The sequence below is a fragment of the Mytilus edulis genome, chromosome 14 (genome assembly GCF_963676685.1).
Source record: "Mytilus edulis chromosome 14, xbMytEdul2.2, whole genome shotgun sequence".
Taxonomy (NCBI): Eukaryota; Metazoa; Mollusca; class Bivalvia; order Mytilida; family Mytilidae; genus Mytilus; species Mytilus edulis.
The window spans coordinates 21,264,420-21,287,955 of record NC_092357.1 but is presented as its reverse complement, the minus strand read 5'-3'; the positions used below and the strand labels follow the sequence as shown (position 1 = coordinate 21,287,955).

Genomic DNA, 23,536 nt, shown 5'->3' with positions numbered 1-23,536 from the left:
ATGCTATACATTTGCAATACATGTAGATTGAAATATGTGATACCTGTAGATTAAACATGCGATCAATGAATAGTGAAACATGCGATACATGAAGATTAGAGTAGGCCATACATGCGATACATGTAGATTGTTTACACTTTACCTGTAAATCGTATCGTGCTGACATTTATTCTATGCAAAAGTTGATTGAACCTATATGTTAAAAAATATCACAGTGCTCCTTCTAAAAAACTATCAAATCATGAAATATTGAAGATCAACACAAACCTTTAGACCTATAACCTCAATTATCGTCCTTGATACGTTTGATTATGACAAAGAAACATAGATACAATGTAACAGAGGGACGAAAGATACCAAAGGGACAGTCAAATTCATAATTCTAAGACAAACTGACAACGCCATGGCTAAAAATGAAAAAGACAAACAGACAAACAATAGTACAGATGACACAACATAGAAAACTAAAGAATAACACGAACCCCACCAAAAACTAGGGGTGATCTCAGGTGCTCCGGAAGGGTAGGCAGATCCTGCTCCACATGTGGCATCCGTCGTGTTGCTTATGTGATAAAACACTCGAACCCTTACAAAAAATTTGGATGATCTCATGTGCTCCGGAAGGCAATGCAAATCCTGGTCCACATGTTGGTTTCCCATAATAAAATAGTAGCAGCAAAAAAAGGCGTTATGCTCTAACAAATATATATACCTTTAAAAAGCTTTGTTTGAAGTCGGGTGTAGTTTAATGCTCCTATGTTTCAATTAAGAAATAAATTCAGAGGACCATGAATTAATCACTAAATTAACTTTCAACACCTTTGTTAGGTATCACCTAACCGGAGAATGTGCAGCACATTTTAAATTTTATTGAAGACAAATTCAAAAGAAACGGCATCATCAATGTCTGTCTAGGCCGCTGCAGGTAACAAACATATCAATCCAATCTATAAAAAAAGAAAAAGTTGTTATTTTGTACGTTAATATAAATTCTGAATCAATTTATCATTTCAATTTATAAAAATCATTAATCACATGAAAAAGTACAACATAAATCAATAACATATTGTTAGACTGTACTGCACCACTGGCGAACATAGAAATACACTATCCTAAAAGCATATAACCGCCTAAATAGGAGCACACCATATTTATAAGGAACTTATTCCAATATCATAATCAGTTTTAACCCCTACCATTAAAAACCTTAACCTTTTATATAAACTCAACAGTTGTTTTGATAACAAAACAAAGTCAATTCATTTTTTCAATTGAAAAAAAAAATCAATGGATAAAAAAATATGTTGTATGCAAGTTTCAAAGGACTCAACACTATGATTGGTTGATCGAATTTTGGTTGCTGAACATCATGTCATAAATCTTTCGTGATAGTTCTTGTAGAACATTTTAAAGGTTGTAACCAACATCTTGCCTTAAATATACCAAAATTTCTAACCTAGACCAATTACCTTCCCGAAAACAAAATGGTTGGATATATAGCAGTTGACAAACACTAATTTTGATAATTGCAAAGCATGATATTTTCTTAACAGTACAACGTGATTAAAACGTTAAGCTGATTTTACAGAGTTATCTCCCCGTAGTATTATGTACCAACTTAAATAGAATGCGTCCGTCGGAGACTTTTGGAGTTCTACATAAAATGAGAAATGTTCCCTTGCATCTTCAAAGTACTCTATGGTATTTACATGCAATATAATTTTTTGTATGTGAAACATGGACCTTTACTTAAATAGTTATATTAGTAAAGTAATTGTTAGAAAAGCGTGTGCAGTACTGCTGTTGTATTAAAAAAAACGAAAAAAAACCCTGTACATTTGGCAAAGTGAACTGTTCTACGAGCTGTTTCGACTAGAATTTCGGATTTACTAAACGCATTTACAATCCTTTCAGATATCCTTATTTTTCTAGGACATAAAATCTAAAAATAAACTTTGTTCGGAGAATTGTTATATATCATCGTGAAACCTGACTAAATTATCGCTTCCATCTAGACCTCACTTGTAATAATGGTCACCTCTATTCAGCAATCGACTACCTATCACGGTGACTTACCGACCCTTCTTAACGTTTCTGGGATATCATTCAACTCTTTTCAGCGCTTATAATCTAGGGATAGACATACGACATGTGTTTAAGCCTGTGTTTTATATATTATATGTAAATATGTACGTGAGCAGAGGCTTCAACCACAAATATATCAACATTTATCGATTACATAATGTTAGAAAAAAAATTCCAAACTATTAAAATGCCTGAGCCCGAATTTATTTGTCGGTTCTAAACATTTCCCACACCAACCGTGCAAGGGTTGTATAGCCAGTCAAGGTCGTTAAAAATTCTCCTTGTTGTCCACTCAAAGTGTGCTAGTGATTTTAAATTGTTCTACCAAAGAGCTTTTTATCTCGATGAAATGTTTGAAAAAAGATAAAATACGTAAAACTTCAATGTATTTACATGAAAGCAAAACAACACACCCTACCTTCTGGTATCAATCTGTCCAGACAATAGTCGAAAATAAAAAAAAATCACACGGTTATTTCAATACAATTAACCAACTTTTCCCTGGCGAAGAATAGTACTTTCCTTGTTGGCAACAACCTTTAAGGTGGTTGAACTATCAATAGTACATGTATACGTGATCGTCCAAGCTGTGGTACAATTTGACGTATGTTGCTTTAACATTTCTATTTATACATTGATCTGCTAGATTTATTGAATCATTTTCCCTTAATAACGCAAGAATCGCTGTGTAAGCAATTCAAAGGTACACCAGAACACGTCATCTTTAGACTATATATTTGGCCAAAGCAAATCAACAATTTATACTTTGTGAAGTCTAGCCTGAGTGTTGTATCGAGTCATTTGCTTCAGTGTACACCAGCTACTCTAGGAACCGGTTTAAAAGTAAGTTAAGAAACGGCTTGCATATGATTACTATTCTGTATTCACAGCTTCTAACATTTTCTTTAAACAACGTCGGTTTAACAATTTTAATACTTATATTGATTACTTTAAGCTTGAAACGATGTTTCAAAAATTCATGTATTATGAAATAACCTTTTATATAAAAAATGCAACACACATATTTTAATTTTGCAAAATGTGTGCTTATTTTTTTGTCCGTTAACTGGAATTGAACTTCACTTTGTGTACACGAGAGTGCATTCGCTTAGCCTTGCGTAAAGTTGTCTAGACCATTCTACCACATCCACTGTACAAAGATATATTACCCTGATAGTCGTAATGTTGCTTTGTAAATTTATAGCTGACTATGCGATTTGGGCTTTGCTCATTGTTGACGGCGATACGATAACCTAGAAGTTTTTAATTTCTGTGTCATTTTGGTCTCGTGTGGAGAGTTGTCTCATTGGCAATAATACCATATTTTTTTGAACATAAACGTGTCATACTGAAAATATCCAAATGGTAACACCTATTCTGTTGTTTTATAGAGTTAATGTACGTATGTTCCTGTCATAATGAAGGAAAATATTTGAAAAAAAAGTCGAAAACGTCCACATAGTAGTTTTTTTTTATTTATTTAAACCGGAACATATCCACTCTTACAAACCTATTTTTTTCGATTTAAATAGGAACATATCCACTCTTACAAACCCGTGTGTATTAATTTAAATAGAAAAAAAACGAACTCTAACAAACCTGTATTTTATTGACTTAAATAGGAACATATCCACTTATACAAACCTGTTTTTTATATTGATTTAAATAGAAACATAACCACTCTAACAGTCCTGTTTTATTACTGATTTATAGAGGAACATATCCATTTAAACAAACCTGTTTTTTACTCATTTAAAAAAGAATATACAAACTCTAACAAACATTTTTTTATCGATTCAAATATGTACATATCCACTCCAACAAATCTGTTTTTATTAATGAATATAAGAAAAAACCAAATATAACAAACTTGTATTTTATTGACTTAAATAGGACCATATCTACTCTAACACACCTGTTTTTTTATTGATTTAAATAGAAACAGATCGACTTTAACCAAGTTTTTTTAATTGATTTAAATAGGAACATATTCACCCTACCAAACCTGTTTTTAATGATTTAAATTAGAACGTATCCACTCTAACAAACCCTTTTTTATATTGATTTAAATAGGAACATATCTGTTTCTACAAACTCATTTTTTTTATCGATTTAAAAGGAACATATCCACGTTTCTAAAAAAGGGAACATATCCATTCTAACAAACCTTTTTTTTTAAAATCGATGGAAATAGGAACATATCTACTCTAACAAACCTGTTTTTTTATTAATTTAAATAGGAACATATCTTCTTGGACAAACCTGTTTTATTGATTTAAATAGGAACATATCTACTCTTACATACAAGTTTTTTTTATTGATTTGAAAAGGAATATACATATTTTAACAAACCTATTTTTATCGATTCAAATATGAACATATCCATTCTAACAAACCTGTATTTTATATCAATTCAAATAGGAACATATCCACTCCAACAAACCTGTTTTTTTTATTGATTTTTACAAATAGGAACATATCCACTCTAACAAACCTGTTTTTTTTTTATTGATTTTTACAAATAGGAACATATCCACTCTAACAAACCTGTTTTTACTGATTTAAATAGGAATATATATCCACTCCAACAAATCTATTTTTATTCATTTAAATAGGAACACATCCACTCTAACAAACCAGTTTTATTGATTTAAATAGGAACACATCCACTCTAACATACTTGTGTTATAATGATTTAAATAGGAACATAATTCACTCTAAGAAACCTGCTTTTGATTGAATTTAATAGAAATATAACCACTGTTTTTTATTGATTTAAACAAGAAACATAAAAACTCTTACAAACCTTTTTTATTTGAATAAAATAACATATCCATTCTAACAAACCTGTTTTTTGTTTATTGATTTTCAAAAAAGGAACATATCCACTTCAATAGGCCTGTTTTTCATTGATTTAAATAGAAAAATATCTACTCTAATTAACCTGTTTTTATTGATTTAAACAGGAATATATTCACTCTAACAAACCTGTATTTTTAATAGATTGAAATAGGAACATTTCCATTCTAACAAACAAAACCTGTTTTTGATTGATTTAAATAGGAACATATTGACTCTAACAAGACTGTATTTTTAATTGATTTAAATAGGAATATATCCATTCTAACAAACAAAACTTGATTTAAATAGGAACATATTCACTCTAACAAACCTATTTTTTATCGATTTAAATAGGAACATATCCACTCTATCAAACCTGTTTTGACTTATTTTGATAGGAAAATACACACTCTAACAGACCTGTATTTTCATCGATTTAAATAGGAACATATCCATTCTATCAAACCTGTTTTTACTAATTTTGATAGAAATAAAACCACTCCAATAGACCTGTATTTTAATGGCTTTAATAGGAAAATATACTTTCTATAAAACCTGTTTTTAATATAGATTTTAATAGAAATATAACCACTCTAACAAACCTGTTTTTTTATATTGATTTTAATAGAAATATAACCATTCTTTCAAATCCGTTTTTTTTATATTGATTTAAATAGAAACATAACCACTCTAACAGTCCTGTTTTATTACTGATTTATAGAGGAACATATGCACTCTAACAAACCTGTTTTTACTAATTTTGAAAATACACATTCTAACAGACCTGTATTTTTTTGGCTTAAATAAGAACACATTCATTCTAACAAACCTGTTTTTATATAGGTTTTAATAGAAATATAACCACTCTAACAAACCTGTTTTTTAATATTGATTTTGATAGAAACGTATCCACTTTAACAAACCTATTTTTATATTGATTTTAATAGGAATATAACCACTCCAACAAACCTGGTATTTTCATATTAATTTTAATAAAAATATAACCACTCCAACAAACCTGTTTTTTTATATTGATTTAAAATGAACATATCCAAGTTTTTAAAAATAGGAACATATCAATTCTTACAACCCTGTTTTTTTTAAATCGATCAAAATAGGAACATATCTACTCTAACAAACCTGTTTTTTTATTAATTTAAATAGGAACATATCTTCTTTAACAAACCTGTTTTATTGTTTTTATTATTTTTAATAGGAAAATACACGCTCTAACAGACCTGTATTTTATGGGCTCAAATATGAACATATCCACTCTAACAAACCTGTTTTTTATATTGATTTTAATAGAAATATATCCACTCCAACAAATCTGTTTTTTATATTGATTTTAATAGAAATATAACCACTCCAACAAACATGTTTTTTATATTGATGTTAATAGAAATATAACCACTCCAACAAAGATGTTTTCTTAAATTGATTTTAATAGAAATATAACCACTCAAACAAACATGTTTTCTCTATATTGATTTTAATAGAAACATAACCACTCTAACAAACCTGGTTTTGTTATATTGATTTTAATAGAAATATATCCACTCCAACAAATCTGTTTTTTATATTGATTTTAATAGAAATATATCCACTCCAACAAATCTGTTTTTTATATTGATTTTAATAGGAATAAAACCACTCTAACAAACCTGTTATTTTTAGATTGATTTTAATAGAAATATGACCACTCCAACAAACCTGTTATTTTCATATTGATTTTAATAGAAATATGACCACTCCAACAAACCTGTTATTTTTATATTGATTTTAATAGAAATATGACCACTCCAACAAACCTGTTTTTTTATATTGATTTAAAATGAACATATCCACGTTTTTAAAAATAGGAACAAATCCATTCTTACAACCCGTTTTTTTTTAAATCGATCAAAATAGGAACATATCTACTCTAACAAACCTGTTTTTTTATTAATTTAAACAGGAACATATCTTCTCTAACAAACCTGTTTTATTGTTTTTATTATTTTTAATAGCAAAATACACGCTCTAACAGACCTGTATTTTATTGGCGTAAATATGAACATATCCACTCTAACAAACCTGTTTTTTTATATTGATTTTAATAGAAATATATCCACTCCAACAAATCTGTTTTTTATATTGATTTTAATAGAAATATAACCACTCCAACAAACATGTTTTTTATATTGATGTTAATAGAAATATAACCACTCCAACAAAGATGTTTTCTTAAATTGATTTTAATAGAAATATAACCACTCAAACAAACATGTTTTCTCTATATTGATTTTAATAGAAACATAACCACTCTAACAAACCTGGTTTTGTTATATTGATTTTAATAGAAATATATCCACTCCAACAAATCTGTTTTTTATATTGATTTTAATAGAAATATATCCACTCCAACAAATCTGTTTTTTATATTGATTTTAATAGGAATAAAACCACTCTAACAAACCTGTTATTTTTAGATTGATTTTAATAGAAATATGACCACTCCAACAAACCTGTTATTTTCATATTGATTTTAATAGAAATATGACCACTCCAACAAACCTGTTATTTTTATATTGATTTTAATAGAAATATGACCACTCCAACAAACCTGTTTTTTTATATTGATTTAAAATGAACATATCCACGTTTTTAAAAATAGGAACAAATCCATTCTAACAACCCGTTTTTTTTTAAATCGATCAAAATAGGAACATATCTACTCTAACAAACCTGTTTTTTTATTAATTTAAACAGGAACATATCTTCTCTAACAAACCTGTTTTATTGTTTTTATTATTTTTAATAGCAAAATACACGCTCTAACAGACCTGTATTTTATTGGCGTAAATATGAACATATCCACTCTAACAAACCTGTTTTTTTATATTGATTTTAATAGAAATATATCCACTCCAACAAATCTGTTTTTATATTGATTTTAATAGAAATATAACCACTCTAACAAACATATTTTTTATATTGATTTTAATAGAAATATACCCACTCCAACAAAGATGTTTTCTTATATTGATTTTAATAGAAATAGAACCACTCAAACAAACATGTTTTTTATATTGATTTTAATAGAAATATATCCACTCCAACAAATCTGTTTTTTATATTGATTTTAATAGGAATATATCCACTCAAACAAACCTGGTTTTTTATCTTGATTTTAATAGAAATATAACCTCTCAAACAAACATGTTTTCTCTATATTGAGTTTAATAGAAACATAACCACTCTAACAAACCTGTTTTTTATATTGATTTTAATAGAAATATATCCACTCCAACAAACCTGGTTTTTTATATTGATTTTTATAGAAATATATCCACTCAAACAAACATGTTTTCTCTATATTGATTTTAATAGAAATATAACCACTCTAACAAACCGGTTTTTTTATCTTGATTTTAATAGAAATATAACCACTCCAACAAACCTGTTTTTTATATTGATTTTAATAGAAATATAACCACTCTAACAAACCCGTTTTTTTATATTGATTTTTATGGAAATATATCCACTCAAACAAACATGTTTTCTCTATATTGATTTTAATAGAAATATAACCACTCTAACAAACCGGTTTTTTAATCTTGATTTTAATAGATATATAACCACTCCAACAAATCTGTTTTTTATATTGATTTTAATAGAAATATAACCACTCTAACATACCTGTTTTTTCTATTGACTTAGATAGAAATATAATACTCCACCAAACCTGTTTTTTTATATAAATTTAAGTAGAAACATAACCACTCTTACAAACCTGTTTTTTATATTGATTATAATAGAAATATATCCACTCCAACAAATCTGTTTTTATATTGATTTTAATAGAAATATAACCACTCCAACAAACCTGTTATTTTTATATTGATTTTGATAGAAATATAACCACTCCAACAAACCTTTTTTTTTATTGGTTTTAATAGAAATATAACCACTCCAACAAACCTGTTTTTTTATATTGATTTTAATAGAAATATAACCACTCCAACAAACCTGTTTTTTTTATATTGATTTTAATAGAAATATAACCACTCCAACAAACCTGTTTTTTATATTGATTTTAATAGAAATATAACCACTCTAACAAACCTGTTTTTTATATTGATTTTAATAGAAATATAACCAGTCTAACAAACCTGTTTTTTATATTGATTTTAAAAAGAAATATAACCACTCCAACAAACCTGTTTTTTATATTGATTTTATAGAAATATAACCACTCTTGCAAACCTGTTTTTATATTGATTTTAATAAATACATATCCATTTCAACAAACAAGGGCGAAACCAGCCTTTAAAAAAAGGTCGGGAGGGGGGGGGTGTGGTCACAATTAGGGACAAAAAGGGTGTTCTAAATATATGTCCCCGTTCAAATGCAGTGAACGGCGATACAAAAGAGAGGTTCCAACCCCCGGGTCCTCTTCCCCCTGAATCTGCCAATACATTCCAACAAAACTGTTGTTTTAGCGATTTAAATAGGAACATATCCATTCTAACAAACCTGTGTTTATTGATTTTTACAAATAGGAACATATCCACCTCAATAAACCTGTTTTTTTTATTTATTTAACTAGGAACATACAACTCTGACAAACCTGTTTTTTTATTGATTTAAAAAGGAATATATCCACTCCTAAAAATATGTTTTTATTGATTCAAAAAGGAACATATCTACTCTCATGAACCTGTTTTAATTGATTAAAATAGGAACATTTCCACTCTAACAAACCTGCTTTTTTGTTAAATTAAATAGGAATATATCCACCCTAACAAAACTGTTATTTATTGTTTTAAATAGAAATATAACTTTTCTAACAAAATTTGTTTTTATCGATATAAAGAGGAACATATAAACTTTAACAAACCTGTTTTTTTATTGATTTAAATAGGAACATATCCACTTTAACAAACTTGATTTATTTATTTATTTAAATAGGTACATATCAACTTTAAGAAAACTATTTCTTATCGCTTTAAATCGGAAAATATCAACTCTAACATATCTGTTTTTTTAAGTTTTTGAATAGGAACATATCCACTCTTACAAACCTGTTTTAATTATTTAAATAGGAATATATCCAATATAAAAAACCTGTTTTTTATCATGTTTATTGATTACAATAGAAAACATAGCCATTCTTACAAACCTTTTTATTTTATTGATTTTTATTAGAACATATCCACTCCAACAAATCTGTTTTTTGAGGATTTAAATAGGGAAATATCCACTCCAACAAATCTGGTTTTTATTGATTTAAATAGGGAAATATCCACTCTAATAAACCTGTTGTTTATTGATTTAAATAGGAATATATCCACCGTTATAAACAAGTCTGAACGTATCAACTCTAATGAAAATGTTTTTATTGATTCAAATAGGAAACATAACAATTCTAAAAAATCTTTTTTTTTATTGATTTAAATAAGAACTTACCCACTATAAAAACTTTTTCTATTGATTTAAATAGAAACATATCCACTCTAACAAATATGTTTTTTATTGATTTAAATAGAAATATAACCACTCCAACAAATCTGTTATTTTGATATTGATTTTAATAGAAATATAACCACTCCAACAAATCTGTGTTTTTATATTGAATTTAATAGATATATAACCACTCCAACAAACCTGTTTTTATATTGATTTTAATAGAAACATATCCACTCCAACAAACGTGTTTTCTCTATATTAAATTTTAATAGAAATATATCCACTCAAACAAACATGTTTTCTCTATATTGATTTTAAGAGAAATATAACCACTCTAACAAACCTGCTTTTATATTGATTTTAATAGAAATATAACCACTCTAACAAACCTGTTTTTTTATCTTGATTTTAATAGAAATATAACCACTCTAACAAACCCGTTTTTTTATATTGATTTTTATAGAAATATATCTACTCAAACAAACATGTTTTCTCTATATTGATTTTAATAGAAATATAACCACTCTAACAAACCTGTTTTTTTATCTTGATTTTAATAGAAATATAACCACTCCAACAAACCTGTTTTTTCAGATTGATTTTCATAGAAATATAACCACTCTAACAAACCTGTTTTTTCTATTGACATAGATAGAAATATAATACTCCACCAAACCTGTTTTTTTATATTGATTTAAGTAGAAATATAACCACTCTAACAAACCTGTTTTTTTATATTGATTTTTATAGAAATATATCCACTCAAACAAACATGTTTTCTCTATATTGATTTTAATAGAAATATAACCACTCTAACAAACCTGTTTTTTTATCTTGATTTTAATAGAAATATAACCACTCCAACAAACCTGTTTTTTAACTTGATTTTATTAGAAATATAACCACTCTAACAAACCTGTTTTTTATATTGATTTTAATAGAAATATAATCACTCTAACAAACCTGTTTTTTATCTTGATTTTAATAGAAATATAACCACTCCAACAAACCTGTTTTTTTAGATTGATTTTCATAGAAATATAACCACTCTAACAAACCTGTTTTTTCTATTGACTTAGATAGAAATATAATACTCCACCAAACCTGTTTTTTTATATTGATTTAAGTAGAAATATAACCACTCTAACAAACCTGTTTTTTTATATTGATTTTTATAGAAATATATCCACTCAAACAAACATGTTTTCTCTATATTGATTTTAATAGAAATATAACCACTCTAACAAACCTGTTTTTTTATCTTGATTTTAATAGAAATAGAACCACTCCAACAAACCTGTTTTTTTAACTTGATTTTCATAGAAATATAACCACTCTAACAAACCTGTTTTTATATTGATTTTAATAGAAATATAACCACTCTAACAAAACTGTTTTTTTATCTTGATTTTAATAGAAATATAACCACTCCAACAAACCTGTTTTTTATATTGATTTTTATAGAAATATAACCACTCTAACAAACCTGTTTTTTCTATTGACTTAGATAGAAATATAATACTCAACCAAACCTGTTTTTTTATATTGATTTAAGTAGAAATATAACCACTCTAACAAACCTGTTTTTTTATATTGATTTTTATAAAAATATATCCACTCAAACAAACATGTTTTCTCTATATTGATTTTAATAGAAATATAACCAATCTAACAAACCTGTTTTTTTCTATTGACTTAGATAGAAATATAATACTCCACCAAACCTGTTTTTTTATATAGATTTAAGTAGAAACATAACCACTCTTACAAACCTGTTTTTATATTGATTTAAATAGAAATATAACCACTCCAACAAACCTGTTATTTTTATATTGATTTTGATAGAAATATAACCACTCCAACAAACCTGTTTTTTTTATATTGATTTTAATAGAAATATAACCACTCTAACAAACCTGTTTTTTATATTGATTTTAATAGAAATATAACCAGTCTAACAAACCTGTTTTTTATATTGATTTTAAAAAGAAATATAACCACTCCAACAAACCTGTTTTTTTATATTGATTGTAATAGAAATATAACCACTCTAACAAACCTGTTTTTTTATCTTGATTTTAATAGAAATATAACCACTCCAACAAACCTGTTTTTTAGATTGATTTTCATAGAAATATAACCACTCTAACAAACCTGTTTTTTCTATTGACTTAGATAGAAATATAATACTCCACCAAACCTGTTTTTTTATATTGATTTAAGTAGAAATATAACCACTCTAACAAACCTGTTTTTTTATATTGATTTTTATAAAAATATATCCACTCAAACAAACATGTTTTCTCTATATTGATTTTAATAGAAATATAACCACTCTAACAAACCTGTTTTTGGAGTGGTTATATTTCTATTACAATCAATATAAAAAACAGGTTTGTAAGAGTGGTTATGTTTCTACTTAAATCTATATAAAAAAAACAGGCTTGGTGGAGTATTATATTTCTATCTAAGTCAATAGAAAACCCAACAAACCTGTTTTTTTTTATATTGATTTTGATAGAAATATAACCATTCCAACAAACCTGTTTTTTTATATTGATTTTAATAGAAATATAACCACTCTAACAAACCTGTTTTTATATTGATTTTAATAGAAATATAACCAGTCTAACAAACCTGTTTTTTATATTGATTTTAATAGAAATATAACCAGTCTAACAAACCTGTTTTTTTTTATTGATTTTAAAAAGAAATATAACCACTCCAACAAACCTGTTTTTTATATTGATTTTATAGAAATATAACCACTCTTACAAACCTGTTTTTATATTGATTTTAATAAATACATATCCACTTCAACAAACAAGGGCGAAACCAGCCTTTAAAAAAAGGTCGGGGGGGGGGGGGGGGTCACAATTAAGGACAAAAGGGGTGTTCTAACTATATGTCCCCGTTCAAATGCAGTGAACGGCGATACAAAAGGGAGGTTCCAACCCCCGGGTCCTCTTCCCCCTGAATCTGTCAATACATTCCAACAAAACTGTTGTTTTAGCGAATTAAATAGGAACATATCCATTCTAACAAACCTGTGTTTATTGATTTTTACAAATAGGAACATATCCACCTCAATAAACCTGTTTTTTTATTTATTTAACTAGGAACATACAACTCTGACAAACCTGTTTTTTTATTGATTTAAATAGGAATATATCCACTCCTAAAAATTTGTTTTTATTGATTCAAAAAGGAACATATCTACTCCCATGCACCTGTTTTAATTGATTAAAATAGGAACATTTCCACTCTAACAAACCTGTCTTTTGTTAAATTAAATAGGAATATATCCACCCTAACAAACCTGTTATTTATTGATTTAAATAGGAATATAATTTTCTAACAAAACTTTTTTTATTGATTTAAATAGGAGCATATCCACTCTAACAAACTTGATTTATTTTTTTATTTAAATAGGTACATATCCATTTTAACAAATGTTTAAGAAGACTATTTCTTATCGCTTTAAGGGGGTTCGCGGGTCTAAATCATTTATATAGGATTTCTCTATATTTTTCTATAAATGAACTTTATCTTATAGTTAATAGAAAAATAAAATAAAAAAGTGGGGTCACCGTTCATTTGCGCTCACAATCTGCCTTCGAAAGAAGCATACATTTTTGTAAAGGTGGGTTTTTTCTGTTGAAGTAATAGGAGAAATAAAGGTAATATCGAAATAAAAAAAAGAAATTTATTACAGAAATCGCTAAAATTTTACAATAATTTAGTTTAAGTACAGCTTATATGGAAATTATATTAAAAAAGATAGGTCACCGATGAGTTGAAAAAGATATTTCAATTTTAGAGCCAAAAACTGGCATTTTTCCACCAAAGGGAGATAATTTGGAACTTTTTCAATGATGTATACATTTTGAAAGTCATCTGGGGCCAACACGAATTGATTGTTTTGAATGATTTTTGTACCATATGATAAAGTAACAACTACAAAAGGAAAGAAATAAAATTTGTAATGAAAAACAAATGTTTGATTTTTTTCTGAATTCTTTATACCCTCGAGCCTCCTTAAATCGGAAAAAATCAACTCTAACATATCTGTTTTTTTCAGTTTTTGAATAGGAACATATCAACTCTTACAAACCTGTTTTTACTTAATATTTGAATAGGAATATATCCAATATAACAAACCTGTTTTTTATCATGTTTATTGATTACAATAGAAAACATAGCCATTAATACAAACCTTTTTTTTTATTGATTCAAATTAGAACATATTCACTCCAACAAATCTGTTTTTTGTTGATTTAAATAGGGAAATATCCACTTAAACAAATCTGGTTTTTATTGATTTAAATAGGGAAATATCCACTCTAATAAACCTGTTGTTTATTGATTTCAATAGGAACATATCCATTCTTATAAACCAGTTTTTTCATTGATTTGAATAGGAATATATCCACCGTTATAAACAAGTTTGAACGTATCAACTCTAATGAAAATGTTTTTATTGATTCAAATAAGAAACATAACAATTCTAACAAATCTTTTTTTTATTGATTTAAATAAGAACATACCCACTCTAAAAACTTTTTCTATTGGTTTAAATAGAAACATATCCACTCTAACAAACATGTTTTTTATTGATTTAAATAGGAATATATCCGCTCCAACAAATCAGTTTTTTTATTGACTTAAGTAGGGAGATAGACACTCTAACAAACCTGTTTTTTCTATGTGAAGATATCTTTCTAACAAACCTGTTTTTATTGATTTAAATAGGAACATGTCCACTTTAAATGTTTTTTTTTATCGCTTTAAATAGCAACATATCCGTTTCTACAAACTGTTTTTATCGATTTAAATTGTAACATATCCACGTTGACAAACCTGTTTTTAATGATTTAAATAGAAACATATCTACTCTTACAAACCGTTTTTTCATTGAAATAAATAGGAGTATATCCACTATAGCAAACGTGTTTTATCGGTTTAAATAGGAAAGTATCCAATCTAACAAACATGTTTTTTATCAATTTAGATAGGAACATATTCACTCTGACAACCCGGATTTTTATTGATATAAATATGGACATAACCACTCTAACATAATTGTTCTTTTTTTAAAAAGGAACATATTCATTCATACAAAGATTTTTTTTATTGAGTTTCAAAAAAAGGAACATACCCATTTTCAAAATCGTGTTTTTTTTTATCGATTCAAATAGGAACATATCCATTCTAACAAACCCGTTTTTTATTGATTTATTAAGGAAAAGATAACAAACATGTTTTTTTTTAATTGATTTAAATCGAAACATATCCACTCTTACGAACTTGGTTCATTTATTTGTTTAAATAGGAACATATCCGCTTTAACAAGACTAGTTTTATTGCTTTAAATCGGAACATATCAACTCTAACATACCTGTTTTTTAAGAATTTAAATATGAACATATCAACTCTTACAAGCCTGCTTTTATTGATTTAAATAGGAATATATCCACTCTAACAAACCTGTATTTCATTGATTTAAATAGGAACATATCAACTCTAACACACCTGCTTTTATTGATTTAAATATGACAATATCCATTCTTACAAACCTTTTTTTTTTATTGATTACAATAGAAACATAACCATTCTTACAATTTTTTTTATTGATATAAATAAGAACATATCCATTAAAAAAAACCTTTTTCTATTGATTGAAATAAAAACATAACCATTCTTACAATTTTTTTTATTGATTTAAATAAGAACATATCCATTCTAAAAAAAATTTTTCTATTGATTTAAATAGAAACATATCTACTTTAACAACCCTGTTTTTATTAATTTAAATAGGAATATATCCACTCCAACAAAGCTGTTTTTATTGATTTAAATAGGAACATATCAATTCCAATAAACCTGTTTTTTTATTGATTTAAATAGAAACATATCCATTCTAAAAAACGTGTTTTTATCGATTTAAATAGGAATATATCCACTCTAACAAACCTGTTTTTTATTGATTTATATGGGAAGATATCTTTCTAACAAGTATGTTTTATCGATTCAAATTGGAACACATCCACTTTGACGAACCTGTTTTTTAATAATTCAAATAGAAACATATCCACTCCTACAAACCTGTTGTTCATTGAAATAAATAGGAATATATCCACTCTAGCAAACCTGTTTTTTTATCGGTTTAAATAGGAAAATATCCAATCTAACAAACATGTTTTATTTATCAATTTAAGTAGGAACATATCCACTTTGACAACCCGGATCTTTATCGATATAAATATGAACATAACCACTCTTACAGAGTTGTTTTTTTATTATTTCAAAAGGAACATATCCATTCTTACACAGATGTTTTTTATTGAGTCTTAAATATAGGAACATATCCATTCTCAAAAACATGTTTTTTATCGATTCAAATAGGAACATATCCACTCCAACAAACATGTTTTTATTGATTTGTTTAGGAAGATATCTTTCTAACAAACCTGTTTTTTTTAATTGATTTAAATAGAAACATATCCACTCTAACAAACTTGTTTTATTTTTTTATTCAAATAGGTATAAATCCACTTTAAGAAGACTATTTCTTTTCGCTTTAAATCGGAACATATAAACTCTAACATACCTGTTTTTTAAGGATTTAAATAGGAACATATCCACTCTTACAAACCTTCTTTTATTGATTTAAATAGGAATATATCCAATATAACAAACCCGTTTTTATTGATAACAATAGGAAACATAACTATATTAATAAATCTTTTTTTTATTGATTTAAATTAGAGCATATCCATTCTAAAAATATTTCTATTGATTTAAAAAGGAATATATGAACTCTAACAAACCTGTTTTTTTATATTGATTTAATAAAGAATATATCCACTCCAACAAAGCTGTTTTTATTGATTTAAATAGGGAAAAAGCCACTCTTATAAACCTATTTTTTATTGATTTAAATAGGAACATATCCATTCCAACAAACATGTTTTTGGGTTATTCAAATAGGAAGATATCCACTCTAACAAACTTGTTTTTTTATTGATTTAAATAGGAATATATCCAGTCCTACAAACCTGTTTTTATTGATTGAAAAAGGAACATATCTACTCTCATGAACCTATTTTTATTGATTAGAATAGGAACATTTCCACTCCAACAAACCTGTTTTTTGTTGATTTGAATAAGAATATATCCACTCTAACAAACCTGTTTTTTTATTGATTTAAATAGGAACATATCAATTCCAATAAACTTGTTTTTTATTGATTTAAATAGGAACATATCCATTCCAGACTGGATTCGTCTGTGTATTCCCTTTCCCCTAAATGTAGCTCTTGCTTCTTATAACAAATGCTCTGGATATTCTATCTTATCTACCTCGAGGTGTTTTTCAAGATTATCACCATGTTTACATTAAGAGTCTGACAATATAATCATGGTGCATGTGTCTCATTCAATGAAACACGAACTTGCACGAGTCATGATTTGAATATTCGTTACTGATGATTCTGGTATTTCTGTTTCGCTATTCCGTGACAGGGGTAGAAGAACTATGGATTCTATTTGGGAGGACACAAAGCTTTGGATAAATATATATCAATGACCTTTCAAATGCACATGGCAATGAGTGATTACACACATTTATTGTGATCAATGTCTTTACTGGTTGTGATTTGGTTTTCTGATAGCTGAAAAGGAAAAAAAAAGACTGCGTGGTAGACATTGATGACATTGAAGATGTGACTTGAACATAAAGAATGAAGATGGATCAGCCGAAATCTCTGAGGTTTAACTGTAAGATCACACAAACTTATCAGATGGGGTCAACATGGTTAACGAATTAAGAAAAGTACTATTTGGGCAAAAGGGAAGACTAATTGATGGTATTCCCTCAACTTGGTCTAGTCTTTTCCAGCATGTAAAACGTGCAATATACTAAGATAGGTGTTTAGATGGACGAGCTCGGAATTGACTCTTATGCTACCCAGTTCAGACGCTAAATGATGGCGAAAGGACAAATAGGATCATTTTTAAATAACTCTTTCTAAGGTCATAAAATCATCAGTTTAAATCGACAACTACAACAAGTCCAGCATAACCCGTACCTAGGCCTACAAATTTCGGAAGACGGCAAGATTTATAACCATAGATTACAAGTCAAGAGAGGACGGGTGTGTCTCCAATATGCTTGCCCAACCCGAACTACAAGACCTCCAGACAATTGCAAGACAAAAAAGCTAGAAGTTGATATTTATGTACAAAGTGGTTTAAGAACTGTTCCCGCAATTGAAAAATAAAATCACAAAAAAATACCGAACTTAGAGGAAAATCAATTTGGAAAGTCCATAATCACATGGCAAAATCAAAATACAAAACGCATCAAAAACGAATGGACAAGAACTGTCATATTCCTGACTTGGTACAGGCATTTTTAAATGTAGAAATTGTTGCATTAAACTTGGTTTTTAGCGCTAGACGAACCAGTCGAATTTCTAAAAAAAAAGCACATCCTAAGAGAAACATAACTGCCAAGAAGTTCGAAGAATACCACGCAACAAATATTGTGAAAAAGCAAGTAAAGAATCACTCTAAGGGTTTTGACATTCCACTACGCAAAACACCACAATACTCAAACTCATTCTTTGTAAAGACAGTGATCGCGTCGAATCAGCTAAACGACACTGTAGTGCGCGCATCAAGCGTAGAAAGAGTCAAATCTGCCCTTACGCCTCGTCAATAATCGACGGCACTCTCTCAAACCGTTATATTTAAGCGAGAATTTGTATCGACAACGTATTCATACAGATACAGAGGATATTGCGGTCGTTGTTAATGTTGAAAATCGGGTCTCCCGTGCACTGCTTTGTGTGCATGTTGTTGTGACTGTGAATAAACATGCATTTTTAGCTTAATAATATTAGTTTTGTTTTGTTTTAATCAATCTATCTAAAACTCTAAATCAAAGATATGGATTGATTTTTTAAATTTACAGAATATTGTTTTTTTTACCGGAAGTGTTATTTTACAACAGAATAAAGTTAGTGGTTTTGAGTATGCCAAAAGTTTAATGACAAGCAAAAAAAAATTGATATTACTATGTCCACCATTTTGAATATTTCCGGAAGTAAAGTTTTTAAAGAGATATGTGTTATACATTGTATCCATAAGAAGCACAAAAGAAAGGTTCCTGCACAATATAATGATAGTAGCAATACATTAAAACACATTTCATTTACCCTCCCTAAAAGCAAGCTTATTCTATTACTATGTCCGCCATGATGGATTTTCCCGGAAGTAGGGTTTTTGAAGTCATCTTATCAATATCATGTATCCAAAAGTAGTATACAACAAAGGTTGGAACCAGATATTATGTTAGTAGTATGATGATAACATCTTTTCACATACTAGCCTTCGACATAGGGCTGTTTTTAGTATGATGTCCGCCATTTTGGATTTTTCCGAAAGTGAGACATCTTTTTCAAATGTGTCCCTATCTGAAATAAAAGAGTAATAGTTGAGGAAGGTCTATGCCAAATTTCATGCTTGTAGCAGGATGTGCACAATTCGTCTGAAATATGCTTGTATCCGCCGGACTATACAGAAAGATCTAGATTCACTTGAACTAGGCAAAGGACTGGGGTATGCGTTTTAATGCCAGTAAATGCTATGTCATGTCCATTCACCGTAGCAGGTCCCCGTTCACATACAGTTATACACTAAGTAACCACATATTAGAGCAGGTCAATGAAAACCCATACTAAGTTGTAATTATTAGCGATAATTTGAATTGGTCATCACACAGTTCTACACTGGAATTCATCAGACGGAACCTTAAACACTGTAACAAACATTTTAAGGAAACTGCCAACATCTCGCTAGTTCGATCAGTTTTAGATTACTCATGCACTGTATGGGACCATACCTACAAAAAGACATAAACCGCATAGAGAACAAACAAAGAAGAGGAGCTAGATTTGTTTTCACAACTATAGACGTACTAGTAGTGTCACCTCCATGATGAAGGACCTTGGATGGAAACCTCTTTTGGAACGAAGACGAGAACAACGACTGGTACTACTGTATGAAATAGTGAGCGACCTGGTAGCCATTTCCACTGAACATCATATAGAATTTAACACTAGACCATCCAGAACTTCTAACGTCAAACAAATAAAACTTTTATCAGCAAATACTGACATTTATTAACATTCTGTTTTTCCACAAACTATCATTGACTGGAACTTACTACCAAATGCTGCAGAGAACTGTAAAACTGTGGAAAGTTTTAAGGCAGTTATATCGCACGACTAGTTACATCAGTGGCGCACACAAATTTCCTGGATAAGTTTTACTCAGTATTTTGAGTTAATTTCCAGTTTTACACAGATACAGAAACCTGGTAAGGATAATTCCAGAAAAGTGCTTATGGCGCACAATATTTATAACGTGCTGTTTTTCTTATTTTTTAAGGAGAAGCATACAAACGTTTTTACTATGGCGAACATAGGGATACTTATTGCAATGGTGAGTTTTTTACCAACAGCATATGGTCAAAGCCAAAGGTGTACTGTACCAGAACTGTCGCAGTGTGTCTGTATCAAGACAGAGGTATACTGTGAAGGAATCGGTTTAACAGAAGTACCCAGAAATATTCCTAACACCACAACAGCGTTGTAAGTAATTTTGTATTGTAATAATAAACATAGTACCAATTCGTCTGAACCTGCACCAGATTCGCATTTCGACATGTCTCTTCAGTTATTATTGATGCTAACAAATATTTAAAAATCCAAAGCTAATTAGAAAGGGAGACAAACAATAAAGGACCAAAAAGGTCAGCCATAGCTAGGCATGGAATCAGAGCTTTGTATGAGGTAGATACATTATATGAATCTATACATTTTCCAAAACTTTACGTGCTTTGGTTATCTATCTTTAAAACATGTACCAGGCTTATAATTTGATTCGCCAGACGCGCTTTTCGTATACATAGGACACATCAATGACACTCAGATCTTAATATGAAGAAAGTCAAACACGTATGACGTTAAAGGGCACACAACTACTCGTTCACTAAAACTACATATGCATATATATATATATATATACTAAAAACTATAACACAAATTCCCATACGTTTCGGCCATTACGGCCTTCTTCATTGGAATAAATTACAACATTGAAACAACAATTACATCGCTTGGATACATTACGTTATAATAACTTCTATGACGTTCATTTGCCGCGTTTTTCACTTTTTTAATATAAATATATTTATTATCGTTCATACATTGTGTTGAGTCCTTCAGGTTCTAAAGTTTTTAATTTTTTCATCCAAAAGGCTTCTTTAGTTAGTTAACTAAAGAAGCCTTTTGGATGAAAAAATTCAGGTTCTAAAGTTTTTAATTTTTTCACCCAAAAGGCTTCTTTAGTTAGTTGTATGAACGATAATAAATATATTTATATTAAAAAGCGAAAAACGCGGCAAATGAACGTCATAGAAGTTATTATAACGTAATGTATCCAAGCGATGTAATTCTTGTTTCAATGTTGTAATTTATTCCAATGAAGAAGGCCGTAATATATATATAAAACGTCTGAATAATAGTCAACGATTTTTCCCACGAGGGCACAGGATCGTTATATATATGCAGGATCGTATATATATACAACTCGTCTAAACATCAACCCAACAATGTTAGATCTGTAAATTTGCTTTCGCAAATTTTTGGTTCTTCCCTCGCCGGGATTCGAACCCATGCTACTGTGATATCGTGACACCAAATCGCCTGCACTGCAGCCGTCCCGCTAGACCACACGACCACCTGGGCTCTCAAAAAAAAAGAGCTTTCGCTGGCCGTGTGTTACCTTTCTTCGTCAGTTTTAATCTAGCGGCGTACTACAGTACATGATATATAAGGCATGAAGATGTTATTGTTACAGATCAGCTAAATTATCTATAGTAAAGGATCCTACAAATTAATGTAATATACAGTCACAGAAAATAATTATATTTATAAGTACGTCTGAGTCAGTGACAACTCTACAACAGATGTATCCATCGGATCGCCATCAAACTGCAGCCGTCCCGCTAGACCACACGACCACCTGGGCTCTCAAAAAAGAGCTTTCGCTGGCCGTATGTTATATATATATATATAATATAAACGACAAAAATATGTTTTATATAGATCATCAATAAATATGTTAAACTTTTACACAAATGTTGTGTAGCTCAAGCTACTTGATATTTTTGTTATGCATCCGATTTCACCTAGATTGATGCATATATATATAGGCGTAAAAAGTAATTTTCACATGTGCAGATATAAATATTCATTAAATAAAATAGTGAAAAAAGTAAAAAGTTAACAGTCCATTGTTCGTTTTAAAAATTCTCTGGATTTAATTTCGATCGGAACGTTGTTATGAAATAACGTTCCATCTCTTTTCTATATGCTTCATCCCGTCTACATTTAAAAATAGGCATTATTTAAAAATGCTTTTTACCACAAGTGTCAAGATGTGCACTTATTGGCGAATTTCTGTATTGTAGGTGTTTTATTTGTTCTTTGTGAACTCGCACCCGTTCACAAAGGCTATTCTCGGTCTGTCCAATATAATTTTCGTGACAACCAGGACATGTGACGCAGTAAATAAGATTTGTTGTCTTACAAGTCATATTGGCATTCACATGAAATTTTTTGCCATCTTTAAATGATTTCATTGTACCCGTTTCTAAATATTATGTATCTTGATCGCAAACACCGCATCTTGATCTCCGCAAGACTTTATTTCAAAGTCACTAACCTTCAGTTCGAACCGAGCTCTGGTTAAGTGTTTCTTTAGGTTTTTAGGGTGTCTTCGGCTGTAGATTAAGTTTCCTTCCGGTATCAATTTTTTCATAGTTTCACTTTCGTGTAGGATCGGAAGGTTTGTTTAATTGTTTTAAAAACGTCTGGTAAACACGGGTCATGTGTACTAACAAACGGTATTTTCTTGACGTTTTCATCCGTGTCTTTCACTTTCGGGGTTCGTAATTCTGGAAGTGTCAATAGTTTAGATTTTTGAATTACACTTTCGATTAGACCATCTGGGTATAACTGTTGTGTCAAATAGCCTTTTAATTCCTTCAAACGTACTTCTCGAATGTGATGGTCAGATACTATAGCAC

At 29.0% G+C, this 23,536-nt stretch overlaps 1 protein-coding gene across 1 annotated transcript in view; it reads left to right on the top strand.

Moving 5' to 3' along the window:
• Positions 1–2,732: 2,732 nt before the first annotated feature.
• LOC139502701 (slit homolog 1 protein-like) overlaps positions 2,733–23,536 on the top strand; it is a 45,998-nt gene continuing 25,194 nt past the window's right edge. Inside the window, exons 1-2 of the mRNA XM_071292254.1 lie at positions 2,733–2,928; positions 20,833–21,035. Coding sequence (XP_071148355.1) covers positions 20,857–21,035 — 179 coding nt within the window. The 5' untranslated portion in view covers positions 2,733–2,928; positions 20,833–20,856. The remainder of the gene's footprint in view (positions 2,929–20,832; positions 21,036–23,536) is intronic.